The sequence below is a fragment of the Sinocyclocheilus grahami genome, unplaced genomic scaffold, assembly GCF_001515645.1.
Source record: "Sinocyclocheilus grahami isolate Dianchi unplaced genomic scaffold, SAMN03320097.WGS_v1.1 scaffold1127.1, whole genome shotgun sequence".
NCBI classification, from domain to species: Eukaryota; Metazoa; Chordata; class Actinopteri; order Cypriniformes; family Cyprinidae; genus Sinocyclocheilus; species Sinocyclocheilus grahami.
In genome coordinates, this window is record NW_015506306.1 from 297,919 (window position 1) to 316,250 (window position 18,332).

At 36.1% G+C, this 18,332-nt stretch overlaps 1 protein-coding gene across 1 annotated transcript in view; it reads right to left on the reverse strand.

The window, feature by feature from the left end:
- The window catches only part of LOC107567070 (SLIT-ROBO Rho GTPase-activating protein 3), a 93,568-nt gene extending 75,441 nt beyond the window's left edge, over positions 1 to 18,127 (reverse strand). The window contains exon 1 of the mRNA XM_016252663.1: positions 17,598 to 18,127. Within this exon, the coding sequence (XP_016108149.1) occupies positions 17,598 to 17,664 (67 nt within the window). The 5' untranslated portion in view covers positions 17,665 to 18,127. The remainder of the gene's footprint in view (positions 1 to 17,597) is intronic.
- Between the last annotated feature and the right edge of the window lie 205 nt (positions 18,128 to 18,332).

The following is an 18,332-nucleotide window of genomic DNA, read 5'->3' on the forward strand; positions in this document are numbered from 1 at the left end:
AGATAGATAGATAGATAGATAGATAGATAGATAGATAGATAGATAGATAGATAGATAGATAGATAGATAGATAGATGTTTCAGTGGCTGAAAATGCAGTCTTATTTCACCTTGCAAAATAAATCAGACACTTGTATCACATTATTTAGATAAACATTATAAAGCTGTTAGTTAAATTGCTCAATGCAATATCCTTAATCCAGAAGTTTCTAAAATACAAATGAACAAAAAGATTACAGTCACCTTCTTAATATAGTAGCACTTTTTGTTATTCATAGAAACTAATATTTAAGAACAAGTTTTCACAGAAAAATCATTGACTTGCTGTTAATTGTAAAGAAAGGTTTCCTGCCACAAACAGAGCTGTTCCCTCAGTGCTGAGAGAGAGAAAATCAAGAATTATAGGCCTGCTAACACCACAGAGAAGTACATGTAGGTTGTACACTAAGTCGCGTCCCTCGGGCAGCCAGTTTTTATGGTGTTGAAGCGAAGCTTCTTTCGTGTGTCATCTCAAAGAGGCTTCTATTGCTTCAAAGACTTCCTTTGAGAGAATATTTCATTATTTGAACTCCCTGCGCTTAGGTTAACAGAACAATTAGACAACAAAACAGTAGCTTGACTAAGTAAATCAAGCCTGACACAGAGAAAGCTTGAAATCAAACACAACGTTAAGGTAGACAGCTTTACTTGAAATAAAATAAATCCACTGCGATACTGACTTCAACACATCAGAGACAGAAGCAACACATCAGAGCTAACCCAGTCAAGTTGCCAAGTGTGTCAAATAACAGCGTTCTTCAGGTTTTTTCACATATACTATAACACTTCTGAGCTACAAGGGAAGAATTAACCATTGCGTTCATAGTGGTGTTGAAATGGGAGGCGTTCTGTTATCCTGTGATATTGTGCTGCGATGGCGAGCCACGGTGGAGCATTACAGTCTTCGGTTAACCACCGAACCTGAATCTTCCTTTAGAAGTGAGGACTACTGCCTGCTGGCACTATTTGTAGTAAAAACCCATGTGGGTCCTATTTAGAGGTAGCTTACATACTGAAGAAAAAAACCCTAGCGTGTTGATAGTGTTCTCTTAGACTCCCTGAAAACTTCAGCTTTTCCTGTTTTTCATTCTTTCTCTCTGCTTTTTCAAGGTTTTTCTCAGCATGTATTCATGTGACAAAACAAGGGAGCCAAGAGGAACGCCCCAGAAACATCTGACACCGTTTCACATGAATGGCAGGCAGGACTTTTTTGAAAATACTCTCGTAAAAGGAGTGGGTTTAAAAATCTGCAGCAGTGCGAGAGCTGAAAAATAGGTCATATTGTAAGCGAGCTTCACACAGAGAACCTGAGCAATCACAGAATTATTCACAAGAAAGAGGATTCCAAGTGCGCTGCGATCACTCTGTGGCTTCACTTGATGTCTGGAACTCATAGCTGCTCTCAGAGGAGGAATGCTGTGAATTTTGGCCTGATGTCCCTTCAGCCCCTGTATAACACTGTGAACTGGTTACTTTAGAAGCCCGGAATTCCTTAAGAGGAGGATTTCTCTGGAATACCCTCATCTGATGAGACCGAACTCTGTCGCAACCACTGCCTGCGGATAGACTCAGCAAATAGCTGAAAGATTGTGTCACATGATGGTCGACGCACCCCTGAATTACACTTTAATATCAAAAACACGAGTTAAGACCATCTGATTTCAATGAAAATAAATAGCCTGTCTCTCATATTAGCAAGCTGTGATGACTAAGCCATCTGAATAAATAGAGATGAGGGATCCCTATTATAGAGTATGAAAAGTAGGGTCAAGAGCCAAAAATAAACAAAAGATCATCTAATTTTACAGGCAACAAGCTTAACCTAAATATATAAAGGTTTTCTAACAGATACTATCTATCAAGATACTATCAATTATCTTATATACTGTGCGTCATTCACTTCCCGTCCCCATAAACCATTTCCAACTGAGCCTTGGGTCTGTTTATCTATATGGGGGGACTTGAAATAGGGTGTTATAGAGATTCCAGAAATGTTCTTTGTAATTAAATCTCACAAGACTTGCCAAAGTAGACAAACTAGGTGTTGGTCTAGAGCTGTGGTTCTCAAATTGTGGTCTTCAGAAACCTTAGTGGTCTGTACAAATCTGTCACGCTCACCAAGGTTGCATTTATTTTATCAAAAATACAGTAAAATGGTAATATTATTACACTTTGAATACGAAATATTATTACACTTTGAAATAGCTGTTTCCTATTTTAATATATCTTAAAATTATATTTTTTTATGTGGGGGCAAAGCTGAATTTTCTTTACTGTCACTTTGGATTCATTTAATACATCCCTTTTGAAAAAAATTATTAATTAAATAAAAAATCCTTGACCCCAACTTTTGAACAGCAGTGTTGCAAAAAAGCACACACACTTGGCTGATTAATCAACTCAATTAATTAACTGATTGCATAAAATAATTTGTGGTAAAGATTTCTTTATCTGTCTCATTTCAAAAATGTAATTATGTACACGAGTATTTAGTCTAACTTCTCAGCTGGAGAACAGTGGGCAATCTAGTTCATTTCAACGAAATAAGAACAAAACAGCAGTCTGGAGAAATTAAAGATAATTTGTACTCCACTTGAAACTGCGGGTAATTTGTTCTGAGGTAGTCTGTATTTTCTCCCAGATTTGAACCCACCGTTCACTGTTCATTCAGTCTTTCAGTCTGCTTGTTTGTTAAATAACGTGGCTAATTTGATCAGGCTTTCAGCTGCCATCAAGACTGCAGTATTCTCAGCTCTTTTTTACACATTTTACCACGCTGAAATCCATTCAGCAAAAATCAGCATAGAAAATGTTAAAAAGGTCTACAGAATCCATCTGGGAACAATACAACTGTTAGGCCCTCAATCGTCTGAATGGCGCAATAAGATTCTTGCAGTTTCTGAAGAAAATGTCAGTGGTGCTTTCTCATGCAAATGCAAGGGTTCCAAATTTGATAGTTTCCATGGCATTGCCATGCAGTTGCTAAGATGTTCGGAGTGTTTTTTAGAACATTGTTATGCAGTTTCTAAGGTGTTCTGGGCGGTTTCTACAGTAGCAACCATCCAGAAGACCCTACAAACCACTTAACAAATGATTCCACCACAATAATATTGTATTCTGATCCCAAGATATGACTTCTAGAATTCAAAAATTGATTATGTTTTTCCCATTTTAATGTCTTGCTTAGAAAAGCAGCAGCACAATCTTAAAACAGTCCAGTAAGGCCAAGTTCAGTTGTGCTTGTGATACAATGAGAAACCTTTTTTCAAAACAAAGCATTATCTGACAAAACCCTCTCAGTTTCAACAAGTAACAAGCTAAATTCTTCCACGCACCATTTGCACAAGAGTTCATTCAATTCACTTCTTTACAATGGTGAATTGGAGACTCGGGCCCTCTTCAAGCTAAATAAATCAATACCAAATGGTTCCACCAAGTATTAAGCACTTAAGAGTTTTACTGCAACACAATACCAGTGACGTGGACTTTTTATGACACTGAAAGCTCTCCGTTCTCTGGTCTTCACATAATGCATTTATATTCCCAGACAAGCCCAACTTTGAGTCTCTGCTGCCTTCTAACCCTCACTGTCTCCAAACCATTTCACTAGTGGATTTATGTATTATTAGATTCGATTAAAGAGTTTCTATCTTTTTATCGTGGGTGCTACTCATCCATTGATCTCTTAGTTTCTCGCTCATTACACACATTAATAATCCTCTTCAGACACACAGTGACTCAGATGCTGTTGTGTTGAGTCAATGAGACAAACTCTGTGCTGGAAAAAGGCAAACACTAGCCTTGGACAAAGAGAGGAGTGAAATATAGTCAAAGGAAATATTTCAGAAGATGTTTGTCACCGTCTTCTAAAAACGTGTGAAGGCATGATTCATTTGTATACTCCTAAAGCATTAAAGGGATATTTCACCCAAAAATCATTTACTCACTCTAATGTTGTTAAACCTGTATGAGTTTCTTTCTTCTGCTGAACACAAAAGAAGTTATTTGAGCCATTGACTTCCCTAGTATTTTTGATACCAATGGATACCAGCAACTGTTTGGTTACCAACATTCTTTAAAATATCTTCTTTCTCTTCTACTGTCCGCACAGCTTTCAAAATATACTCAACAACAGATGAGCTCTGTGAACGACACATGCACTGTACAATCTTCTGTCTCAACATTTACTTTGCGCAAGTACTGTTGTACGCGCACTGTCCGTGTGGACACAAAAAAATGAAAGAGTGTGTGGACGTCCACAAGCTTTATGTTACATTAAACATTCTCTACAACAACATTGCTTTCTTTAAGGCATGGATCCGTTTTCATCTTCCTTCGATTCGTCTTTGTAATCTTTAAACAAAACTGAATAACTTGCTCTTATTTTGAAACAATTTTCCTTTTCCGCTGACATCACTTAGACCGTCCAGGCTATTAGGTAGATAATGCTAACAAACATACATTTAGGAAGTGTTCACCATCCAACCAATTCCCAATTGATCAAATCAAGCCCCACCCTACATTTTTTCTCAATGAATATCTTGTTCCATTAGGAAATATGTCACATTTTTAAAGTAAAATGGGTTACTATGCATCTAAACTTAATGTTCATGTCTAATTTTCACAGCCAGACTCTTACATTTTTACATTTAGTTCTCCCAATCTTGAGTATCATAGCATAGCATTACCATAATATGTCACAGACTCACAGCATCATCTTTTTTCTTAAATGTTATAAAGTCTTCTGTGGTTAATACATTTCAAGATCATTTGACTCATAACTGAGGGCACAACCCCTTTAAATAATTCATTTAACCAAAGACACCTTGGAAAAAGTGTAACCCACATTATTCAGCATTTCTCCACCAATGCATTATACAGACAGCTTGTAGCAAACAGTAGCTGAATCAGCAATTTTCCCAATCACTGCTCACTGCTTAATAATAGGAGCCTAACCACAGGATGCATGAGCGGGCACAAGTTAAGCAGGGGTCATTTTCGAACAATATTTAAATCTTTGATGGTGTTCTCTTTCACTTCACCGTTCACTCTCTTTCTCTCTCTCACTCCACCTCTCAGCACCCCTTTTCTCCAGCCATCTGTAAAGCAAGTCCACTGCAGCAATTTTGCAGAATTCACACCGAAGGTTACATAACACACACCGCAGGCAATTAACTTCAAACTGAATCTGATAAAACCGCCCATTGGTTCCATTAAGGCCTATTCATAAATGACAGCAAACCTGACCTTAAGAGCCCATTAGTTAACTTATTAACCCAATACAAGAAAAGGTGAGAACAGACATATGGTGCAAGATATGGATCTTTCTTGTGGAAAAGGTCCAGCACTCTAGAGAACAGATCTATAGGTGGCATTTGAGCTATAAACCATCTTCCTAACTGTATAAGACTTTGCAGTCCATCATCAGCCGAACAGAACTCTTAAAGAGTCACTTTAAAAGGCCACAGATTTATGTTTATATGTTTATAATGGACTAATATACATTATATTCGGCTGCCGTGATGGCATTTATATGATGCCATTTGCCCTATAATGCCTCAGATCATTTATGTGGCATCATTCTTCAGAGCAACAACATTTGATGGGTGGTTATATGAGGGCAGATAGCTAGATCAGAATCAGAAACACAACCACAATGCAGAAAAGCTAATATGAAAGCAAATATATATGTTTATATAATATATAATATATACAGTATATTCACCAATCAGAGCATCTACAGTACCATTGAATAGTTTGTGGCCAGTAAGACCTCAAATGTTTTTAAAAGAAGTCTCTTATGCTCACTAAGAATGCATTTATTTGATTAAAAAATACAGTACAAACTGTAATATTGTGAAATAATTGTACAATTTAAATGAACTGTTTTCTATTTGAATATATTTTAAAATGTAATTTATTCCTGTAAATGCAAAGCTGAATTTTCAGCAGTCATCAGACTTCAGTGTAACACGATCTTTCAGAAATCTGATCTGGTGTTCAAGAAACATTTCTTCTTATTATCAATGTGGAAAACAGTTGTGCTTCTTAGTATTTTTATGGAAAACATGATCATTTATTTCTTTGATGAATAGAAAGTTCAAAAGAACAGCATTAATTAGAATTATAAATCTTTTGTAATATAGGTCTTTAACTGTCACTTTTGATCAATTTAATGCACCCTTGATGAATTAAAAAAATATATATTCTTAATGACACCAAACATTTGAATGGTATGTATCTAGAAAACACTGAATAGATTATTGATAACTAAGGGTGTACCGACATTAAAATATTGACTGATATAAAAAAAAACAATAATAATTTTCATAACAGATAAATGGCTTATAATACAATTATATACTATTTTGCCTAAATAAATTAAAAATTAAATAATAATAAAAAATAATAATAAAATCAGTTGATACTGGTAAAATTAGGCATCACAACATGAAAACATAATTCCTTTTGCAGTATGAAAAACAAAAAGATTATATTTAACAGCAATATGAAATTGATAGATGATGTTAATAAATAAAATGTTAATAAAATGTCAGAAGTTATTTCAAAATTGCAACATCAGCAGCAGCAAAAGATAAACAAACATACACACCATACACACTCACTATTATAATTACTGATCAAAGCCAATAGTCTCGCACAATCTTTAGATTTCCTAACATATTCAGAATGTTAGTAATGTTAATACTTCAGAACATTTCTTGCAGAGAGCCTGGGACATCAATTAACTGAAATTGGATACATGAGACAATATTGCAGCAATATCGCTGTCCAGGAAGTGGATAATGTAATTCTCTCCTTTTGTCCAAACAGACAAATCCAAAACACATATAAATACATGAATACACAGAAACACACACACGCACACAAACACACCAGCTTCCCATGATCTATTTAACGCATTCATTTCTCCTCACTAGTTGAAGTATTAACATCAGCATCCTGTGTCTATGTTATAAGATCTGGCTTCTTTAGAGAACTTGAGACATGTCCCTTTTAGAGCTGGGCCTTCAATCACAGCTGTCTCCATGCCAGTCCCACTCAGAGAAAAATGACTGTATACTGTCTCCACGGCAACACACGGAGTATTCTCCTGAGAAAAGGTCTGAAGAGAGATGGAGGGCGCTAAGATGTTGACATGTGCACATTTACACAAGGCAACATGACAAGACAATCATCTGACCTCTTTTGTTCCTGGCTACCTCTTATGTGGCACCAATTTTTGGCCTTTTTTCCTCTGGCTATATAAAATGTCAAAACTGCAGTGCTCATTTGCAATTATGTCAGTTGCTGGTTAAGAACATCTGGGTAAAGACAAAGAATATGAACAACACTGGCCGTCCACACAAATCTGGATCCTTTTATGCTGGCTATAATGCAACAAAATCGAGAATTTTATTATTCAGGTAAACGTTAATAACCAGGTATATGGCGCTTCCTCTAATAAATGATTTTGTAGCATGAGAACAGTAAAACAAGGTTGTAAATACTGAATTACTCACACACGACAATACAATTCAACACATTCAACACATTCCTATTTGTTAACAGTGTTATTCAGAGCAGTGTTTTTTAGCATTATTGAGATGCTATTATAGTTTTTATTACTTTGAACCAGTTTTTATTTTTAAGATTTTTCGTTTTCATTTGAATTTCAGTTGTAGTTATAATAATTTTGTTGTTTTTATCATTTGTAATTTTTTTTATATATGTGACTATACAGGTTTTACTTTTTTATTTTTAGTTTCAAATGGAAATTAGCTGAAATAATATATTGAAATATATATATATTTTTTGTTTTGTTTTAGTTAACTATAATAACTATAATTCAGAGATGCCAAATAACCATGCCACGAAAAACAAAAGAGAAAATGCAATGAGAAAAGATACATGATATATATATATATACACTTTTCTTCCTCTTTTTATTTTTTTGATAAATGAATATATGTATAGCTATACGTAAGCGTGTGTTTCTGTTCGCACACAGCTTTCCCTGCCAAACTAATAAAAAATCTAAATATCAGGTCGGGTCGGGAAATGTTGAGACTGTCGAGTTCCGACGCCCCTCCGTGCAGGCGCAGCACAGCAGTGTAGCACACATTGATCGGCACATGCGCATCAGGCAGAGAGCCGCAGAAGTGAAGCCCTCCCTCCCTTTCCAGTTGTGTTTGTCTTGGTGTGGAGGTGAGTGGTGATGAACAAAAGACTAAAGCTTAGACTAAAAGCTACCTGTGCCTCGAATTTACAGCTAATTACCCAAAAGACAAAAGGCAATTAATTTGTCTTGCTAACATCCATGACTCATGAGAGCTACATGATTCAGTTCACTGCATGATTCAGTTGATTAAAATGCATTTAGAATGATCACAAAATTCAAGATATGGGGGCAGAAATGTATATATTTATATCATTTCATATAGTTAATCAGTACCACGCGAAGACTGACGTTTTTTCCACCAAAAAGCAGCATGATTACAAATGTGATATTGATTTTATACAGCAGTTCAATAAACAAGAATTTAATATTAAGATACTTACATTTTAGACACAATATTGATGGTTTTTGCTTTATTTCGCCAATAAATATAATTCCAATTTGCATCTCTGAGCAACATGACGGTGTTTTGTTCTTGAATGAATCAACCATTTAAATGATTCGGTTCAATCGCAATAACTCACTTATTAACAGTGACTTGCTGCCACCTACTGGCAGTTTTAATTTCATATTTAAAGTACCTTTCATTTTTTTCATTTTTGGGGTGAATTATTCTGTTTTCTGTAATTGTAACTGATTTCAACTAGAAGCTATAGATGGCCTTGAAGAAGACAAACCATGCCTGCATTTGACTTTCTTCTTTCTGAAGATCATTCAGACTGCAGTAAGTCAATAGTGTCAATAGAGCCAGTAGGTGTCTAAATAGTGATGGTAGGGCTGCACGATTATGACAAAAATCATAATTGTCGATTATTCCCTTGAAATTGTAATTTGCGATTATTAATTACGATTATCACAATTTACATTGAATGATGTTTATACCATTGTTTTATGCAACTGCATGCCGTATTTTTATATGAAAATAAACAAGCTGAAAACACTCTAACTGAAAAACTTTTAGTGCTTTTCTATAGTATTAAGCCTCAAATGTCAAATATACATCGGATTGGTTTCTTCTTTAAATTATAAAAAAGTAAAAATATGAATGGTATTATAATGTTATACTAAAACTAAAATTAAAATAATGGGGAAAACCCTTAAGATAACATGTAGAAAGAAAAAACGTATCTTAAGCATGCAGAATAACATAAGTGGACTTTGAACGATTAATTGCCGCTTTGAACGATTACGTAATTGTGGCATCCATAATTGTAATCGCAATTTGAAATTTGATTAATTGTGCAGCCCTAAGTGATGGTAAACAGTCCGAAAGAAGGTCAGTCTGCCATTAACAAACCTTTTTTTTTTTTGACACAGGAAACCAAAACCAAATCATCACTTAGCAGTTACCATAACAAGAAAAACCTTTGAAGCAAGCTAGGCTAGTTTATTAATAGGCAAACTTAAATGACACAACTGACAACTACGCTTATTTATCCAGTCCTATCTAGTCAGCTTATAAACTAACACAATTTACAGATTTGGCATCTGAGTTTCATTATAGCTACCTTCAGGCTGTGTAGAGCTTATCAATGATCATTTGGAACCATATCTTTCCAGAGAACAGAGTGATATAATGGAGATCCTGAGCCCCAGCCATTGCTGAGGTTTTAAAACAATGCCTGGCGCCAAGGACCCCTGCCAAAAACACAAACCACCTGCTCTCCCCTTAACCCAGATCATAGAGGAGGAAGCTCATGGAAAATGACAGAAGGAGAAACCAACTTCAAGACCTAAAAACAAAGCTCAGATCACATGATATTACCACAATCAGTGATTTAAAGGAGTACTGAAGAAATTAAATGGAAAAAAAAAACTTGTGAGTTTCTTGTCATGAGGCTTGAGCTTTTTCAATGCAATTATGAAAAGAAGTCCTGAATATGGCAATGCCAGACTCAAGTCTCAGACAGCACACCCACAGTATGTTCCCAACCATCTGATGCATACTGAATACAAAAATGGCAAGAACTTCATTTTGGATTGCTTTATGCAACTTTTTGGAGTTGGAGTGTTTGTAAGGTTAACACAATATGCAAATGAAAGATACTGATGTGTTAGCACTAGCAAGCAAACTAAATTTCCACAACCAGAATTGCACACTCTGTTTTCTAAGTTGCATTTTTAAAATTGGTACTTTTGATGGCAAAGTCTACAAAAATGTCCTTTATTTTCATCAGTGTTCTTCAGCCTGGTTGTGAAAAGACATTGCTAGTGCAGTTATTTGAACTGCCTTTTGAATGTTTTTCCCTCCGCAACAGATCTATTATTGTAGTATCTATCAACTATTTTAGAAAAACCCTAAAAAGCACAAATGCAAAAGCAAACAGTTGCTTTTCACGTACAATATAAGTAAAAACATACACTAGACTGTATGTCAATAGTCCAAACTCTTAAAACACAAAACTACAGTGTATCTCCATGTACAAAGTTTGCCATTCATATTTAAAATCGCACCCTGTGTCCAAAATATGCCTACTTTCATACTATACAGTAGTCAAAAAAATAAAAATATATAAGCCACGTATATGTCCTAATTTATATTATTCATAAAACATTTTTAAAACAACAAGATTTGTGAATGACAGTAAAGTGATGCAACTGATGGCATAGGACATCCTTGCACAAGGCTTTGATTGAATATTAGTTGCTATGGCAATAGTGACTGTCTGCTTGCATTGAGAGTGAATGGGAAGGGCATTCTATGAATCACAGAATCACATAACTGTACGGCACTAAGCAGCCCTGCACAAACTATTGAGTGGTGTGTTCGTATGTGAGTGTGTTTGTGTGTGGTAGGACCATGAATCACTGCCGGCCACTCAGCCTGGACCACATTAACCTGTCATTTACATTCCTGCTGCGTGATGTATGGTCAAATGTGGTCTACAACTAAGCTGTAGAGCAGGTATACCAGTTTACAAGCCACATATGATGAAAAGAAGTTAAAACAAAAGGGAAAGAAAAAAGACACTCAGGCACAGATGTTTCCCAGTTGTGTTACAATAACAAGACTAGGTCTACTAGTTTATGTAAAGATTTTCTTGTATTTCCGAAGCATTTAGCAATCCCCTTTAAAGCATTGTCGCCACAGTCATACACATTTAGACCAACTATCGATCAATCTTTGACTACTGTATCATATTTCACATTGTTTTAGCGTCCTGCCATAACCAATTATACATGGCTTCAATAAGAGCAAGCGGTCAGTGACATGCATTTTTAACTTCAGAAAGAGTCTAACACCTAAGAAAATAAAACATGAGAATGTTGGCGGATGAATCTTTCATTTTGTTTCCTTAGTAAAGAGGGTAACAAGCGAGTAACTTAAGTGAAGATAAAACTGTTTGTTTTTTTGAGTGCATACCTCATTTGCTTTCCAACTGAAATGTTTTGAATGACTAGAACAAAAAGAAGTCTGAGAAAACCTCAGACAAAGAACTAAACATTAAACAAAAAAATTGGTAGAACTTGCTGTAAAGAATTTTCTGCATACACAAGAAACTAGCTACATCACAGAATACCGTGTCAACTATATATTTCAGAATATAATTTTCTTACATAATTAAATTCCATAATAGTGCTGGGCGATATACCGGTTCATACCAAATATCGGTGTTTATTTTTGTTATGATATGATTTTTTTAAATACCGCAATACCAGTGTATGCCACTTAAACAACGTTCGGAACCAACAACGCGTTTGAAAGGGGTCCCTTTTCACTGTTGCACTGTGGTGAGGGCACAGCTGTATGTGTTACTAAGCGTGAAAGTTCCGAAACTGAAGCTGTAGAACTAATAGAACGTGATGACAGAAGAACTCATCCACAAGATCCACATTGACCGCCACAAATATCCACCACGCCCTGCCATCAGCTTCCGAGTCTCACACACACAAGCGCGACTTTAGCGGATACAAGACCCTTTTAGTGGATTTTTTCTATAGAATATTCATACTGACAAACCTAGCGACGTTTTTGGATAAACCTTAGCTATGGTTCAGTTGGAAGAATTCGCTAGTGCTGTCCCGCGAACGCGAGGTCTGACTTTCCCGGAGAAGTGTCACCTCTCTCGGCATCTGTTCTGTGCAGTGAGCAGCAGAGAAGCAGTGCATTCAGTTGGCCGCACCGCAGTCGACTCGTCAATAAATGAGTACAAAACAGCGTTTCCTAGCACCTGTCGCTTACTGATTGTTTGGAATTATAAATATGAGCGTAGTTCGTCTGTTAATATCACATGCACTTTTTTGTTTGTTGTTTTTTTAGTTTGTTACTCAGACGCAGGCAGTGCGCTGCATGAGACAAAAAAAGTTATATAGTCAAAACAACCGCATAGATAACAAATCTTTAGTGTAGATGCAAGTTGATTTTATCAGACGATGCCGCGATTATAAATGAGTGACTCCTCGTTAACGTGTATTAAAAGGGGTCGTGTTTAGTCACTATGTAGTGTGGTGTTTTTTGACAATATTCACTCATCATGACAGTAAAATAGGGCATTCTAAGTCAATATACTGCCGTATTTCCTCTCTCAATCAGTAGAAAATATGGTTAACACCTGGTCATGCATGAAAAAAAAATACCGTCATGTACCGTGAAACCGGTATAATTTTGAAAAATACTGTGATACTGTATACATTTTTGGTCATACCGCCCAGCACTATTCCATAATATAGTTTTGTGTCTTGCTAGACTATCCAACAAGGTTAAAAAAAAGTGTCTTTACCGGTTAATAAACTTGAGGGTAAAAAAATGATTAATAATAATAACTGGCTCCAGCATTACAAAAAAATTGTGCTGCGTTAAAACATGAAAAATTTGCAATATACTACTGTATATTTACAATTATTATAAAATTTTCAAACACTTATTACTAATGTTATATTTCTGGTTTATAAATCACCCAAAGTAAATCTTCTAAGGAGCAAAATAGTAAAAAATGGAAAATCAGTATGATTTTCTTTTCTATGTATTTTATAGAAACGTAAACATTTAGCAAAATTTCCAAGCTGCTCTTTTTCCATACAACAAAATAGACTTGTTCCAAAAGGAGCTTGTGCATATTGGTTCTTTGTGGTCACCAGACACATGAGAACCAATAGCACTTGAAGCGTGAATCATCTCAAGGCACCAATGTCTGCAAACACAAATGTGATTTTAGGATAAAAGATTTTCACCAAACACAGAAATCTCTTATATGGCTTCGGAAGACTTGAATTACAGTGTGTGGCTCCTATTGACTATTTTCCTGATGTTTTTTCACTGCTTTTTGTTCATTTTGGGGCTTAGAATTACAAATCACCATCCACTTTCCAAGAACAGCCTAGAATCTCAGACATTCTGTCATATGATCTCTTTGTGTGTTTCACTGATGTAAATAGAACATTTAGTGTATTTGCATTTGACCCTCTTCTGTACTCATCTTGACAGCTTGAAAGGCTCCTGCGAATTTCAAAACATTAATTATGCAATTTGCATGTGCATGTGTCAGAGGAGCAATGCTTCTGTTTAATTAAGCAAGGTTCCACGTGGAAAGCATGCATGAGCAGGGAGTGGGCGGTTTTATGCTAATTTACTCTCAGCTGCTTATATAGGGATTGTTTATCATCTTAACAGGGTATTTCACCAGCATGCATATTATGCTAGTTTTTTGCGCAGTGATTGGTTTGCGATGGATAGGTCTCTTTAGGGCCATATCAGAAAGCTCGTAATGAAATGCTTTTTTAAATCACTTCTGTCACACCGTGAGTTATCGCTACCTGCCTGGATTCATACGCTAGAGACGGAAGTTATCAGGATGATTTGGTGATTACTGCAGGTTATTCACATGGTGATTTGACTGTATGCACCGATGAAGACTATAATTGGACTGAATATCATTACTAATATGACATCATGAAAAAAAAACTAAAGTGAGTCATTAGTATTTGTGGCCCCTGGGGTTATATAAGTTTAAAAGTTTCCCTTAAAAGGTTAGTTGCAAAAAATGAAAATTCTGTTATAATTTACTCACTCTCATGTGATAAATTTCAGTCTTATTCACTAATCTGGTTGAATAAAATTAAATAATCAAAATTGGAAAATTATACAATTAAAATAACTATTTTGAATATTTTTTTTAATGCAATTTATTCCTGTGATGGCAAAGCTGCATTTTCAACATCCATTACTAATATGCAATCATTCTAATATGCTGATTTGTTGCTTAATTATTATTAGAATGATTTCTGAAGGATCATGTGAGACTGAAGACTGGAGTAACGTAGTAATCTTTCAAAAGATTCTCCAACAACGCTTAAACTACTCATCTCTCAACTCCGCCTCTTTCTTTTTTACTCATTCTCTTTTTGTATTTGATTTAGCTTTACTCTTCATCTCTTCAATCTTCATTCTTACATAATTAATTGTGACTTCAATTATTCACAATAATTTTAAAAGTTGCTTAGCTGTTTCCAACCACCTTTTCGTACTCGTACATTATGTAGGTGAAATGTTCTGTGATGATTACATATGCGGCCCTTCATCAGCTCACGTCTCTGAATCTCCACTTAACATATTTTACTTCACTACCATTCGCTAGGATTTACATCAATGGAGAGGTGTCAGACAGTAGAGCAGTTTGTGTTAATGGCTCCAGAGCTGTTGACAGATAGCAAAATCTAAATATGTCACTTTTGTTTCACATTTAGTTTTATGAAAATTTGTGATTTTAAAGTTGATATATGGAAATGTACATCTGAGAGTCATTTGCACCAAACACTTTAGTGATTGTTACAAACAAATGCATCAATATAACATGAGCTAGATGATTTTGACCACATCAAGATTATATTGTTTTTGTTTGTATCCATTCCATCTGCTATGGTAAATTGCTGTGGTGAAAGGAAATCAAATGGTCACCACTAGCTAACATGGGTCTGTGTCATCGTCATGGGAGTCCATCTGGCATTAGCAAACCACTCGGTGTCATTCGTAGTTTGCTGCTCAAAAGGCTAATGATTGAAGATAAAAATCTATAAAATGAAGCATCATGGAAAATAATAATAATAATAATGTATTATTATAAAATACATTATAATATATTTAAAAATATTTAAAATGTAACAAATTATTTATTAAATTATATATATATATATATATATATATATAATTTAATAAATAATATCATTAGCATTATTATTATTATCATCGTCATTACTATTAAATTAAAATATATTACTACAACTAATGTTAGCAAGTCCAGCTGGATTTATACATATTCTGACATTTTCTAAATTCTTTGGTACCATTTCATTACAGATGGGGGAAGGGCTGGTCCACATTTTTATGTTAATAGCATTTGTTGAAGAGAGTGGCAGTGTTACAGATCACAACATTTATGTAAATCCAAAGTATGGAACGGGCCCCTCTATGCTTCAGAGCCATGTGGTCTTCTCAAAACACTGAGGGGCAAGACTCTTTTAACAAAAGCAACTCAAGCGAGAATCACATCAGAGATGTTTAGTGTGAAGGGTTCCTCGAGTAGAGGAACAGACTTTGTAAATCCCACTGCAGATTCAGTGTGCATCACATTACACTTAATCCCTGAAATTCAGGACAGCCCGTTTTAAATGTTGAATATTAATAAGGCTAACTGGGAGAAATTACCAAACCCTGCTCTGCTGCATAAGCTCATTTTAAATGGATGCAACTGGTTAAGTGTTTGTACTATTAACAGTTAATAATTAATGACTATTCTCAGTTATTATTCACCCTTTCTATTGGGTTTACAAATAATCCAGCCTTTCATTTCAATGACCAGAATCCTTTGAACCTTCACCGTCATTATTGAGTAGCCAATCAATGAACTGCTTCTGCAACGCCCTTTCAGACTAAACCTAGTTAGTTTCTAAACCTTGACAGACAAACTCAGTCTGACAAACAACAAATATACACTACAGACACTAAAGCTGTTAAAACGCTTTGTGAATTAACACATTTAGTCAAACACCAACTGTCATTCAAGTCTATTGAGGGGGAAAGTATCCTGTAAACGGGGGGAACAATATATAACATCTGTGCATCTTGTTCACAACAACAGATCACCATCTAGACATACTCACTTGATCACTAGAATACTTATTTACATACACAGATCTTTGTTTTCCCTTCAATGCAAGATCTGCCAAAAAGGTCTAGTACACTGTAAACAAAGGAGAAGAATTAACCAAGCTCGCTGGTCTCCTTGAAGTTCCACCCATCTGTGCAGAGAGCATGACACTACAATACATCATTCTACCCAGCAACAAAAACCCTCACCCAAGCTTCTTGTTTCCACCAAAACACAATGTGTGCACAAACACTTAATGTGCAGACCATTAATAGCAGGAATGTGTGTGCAATGGCGCACGAGTCATTGCAATAAAACACATTTGAATATATCAAACCATTCCTGTGCTGCACAACACCCCGTGTCAACAGAATCAAAGTTACTAATGTTGTTATTGTTGGACACATTTTTGACATGAGGAAGGGACAGATGGCTACAAAGCAGCAAGGACATCCCACACCCAACTATTGCACAATGCAACTCAGACAAACAAACACAAAGTCAAACATCGGGGTAAAAAAGGCAGCAAGAAGGAAGCCAGAATGAGACGCAATCAGGTCTTGATGCACAAATGCCAAACCATTACATGGACTTTATTGCTGTCCTGTTTATGAGATACTAGTATCTATGCCTATTGCTACTAGTAACATTTCATATCTCACTAGTCGTCTCATTAAGTGTGTAATGACTAGTCAGAATGGCTACGTTATAGTAAAATCAAAACTGTTACTAGTAATAAATGAAATTCACATTAGTGTCTAACAAGTGCTAGTATGTCATGTAAAGTCAATACTACTAACTACTGGGATAATTAAGAAATACCCAATACACTAATACTAAAAGAATAGTTACTAGCACGACTGACAACAACTGGAAAAACATACAGTATTAGATGGAAGTGAATAGTTGATGTCAGAGCCAAAGATGCAAAAATATGTCACCAGTAATGGACTAGTAACATGTCACTGTTGGGATAGTGACGGCTAGTAGCTAAAGAATACTAGTAATGAAAAAGTACTAATTAACCTAACAGAGTGTGGCTACTAGCATCTAATGAATACCCTAAGTAGCCTACTGGTTTAATATATACTAGTTAAATGGATGAGTGCTAGGAGCATAAAAATCGCTGCAAATTTTAAAGAATAAATGTTATTACGGCTTAAACAAGTCATCTTTGTTTATTTAGAGAAGCAGGTTATGAATCGGATCAAACATCCAAGTATCTCGCTGCAGGCCAAGTGAAATGATGTTCATCTAAACTCCTCGGATCGATTCGTAACAGGCAAGCATGCATACCTTTCACTTGCGTTTCATACTCCGCTATGATCTCCTTGTCCTTCTTAATCTTCGTCTGAGATGACATTTTTCTTGAGGTATAAATGTAGAATCCAGTGATGTGTTGAGCCTTGCGCGCAAGCTCCCGATTCTCAGTTTGCAGCTTTCCCCCCTTCTTCCTCACCAGTACCTATCAGAAGTGTCCTTCAGTTTACATCTGCTGGTAATCCTGATACTATCCCCTTTAGATAGAAGCACAAGGTCCACTGTAAGCACCCCGGGCACACCTGCGCTTTCTCAGATCCGATCCCTCGCGTTCAGAAGAGCTGCTGGGCTTGGGGAGAAGCTGCTCCTTCTTGTTCAAGATCTGCCATCAGAAGTGACTGAAGAAAATACAATTCCTGCCTACAAGAGGTTTCGGTGTGAGTGGTGCGGCGTTGCGTCTGTGCCCATGCCGTTTATGTGGTCCTCAGGTCCGCATGCTCTGGAAGGAAGAGTTGAGATGGCATAATCTGAGCTCGATTGGGCTCCGTTGCATTACAATCTCAGCGGCAAAGCAAAGAACAGAATAGCGCCCGAGCATCGTATGAGACTCCTCCTATTGTCGAATTCAGTCCCCCAACCAATCCAATCCGTTCCATATGCACCCCTCCCAGGGCCCACACACAAACACACACTCTCTCACACAGGGCGTTTCGTTTACACTTCCATTCTCTAAAGCCAATGTGTTTAGCTCAAGGTATCATTTACCTTAGA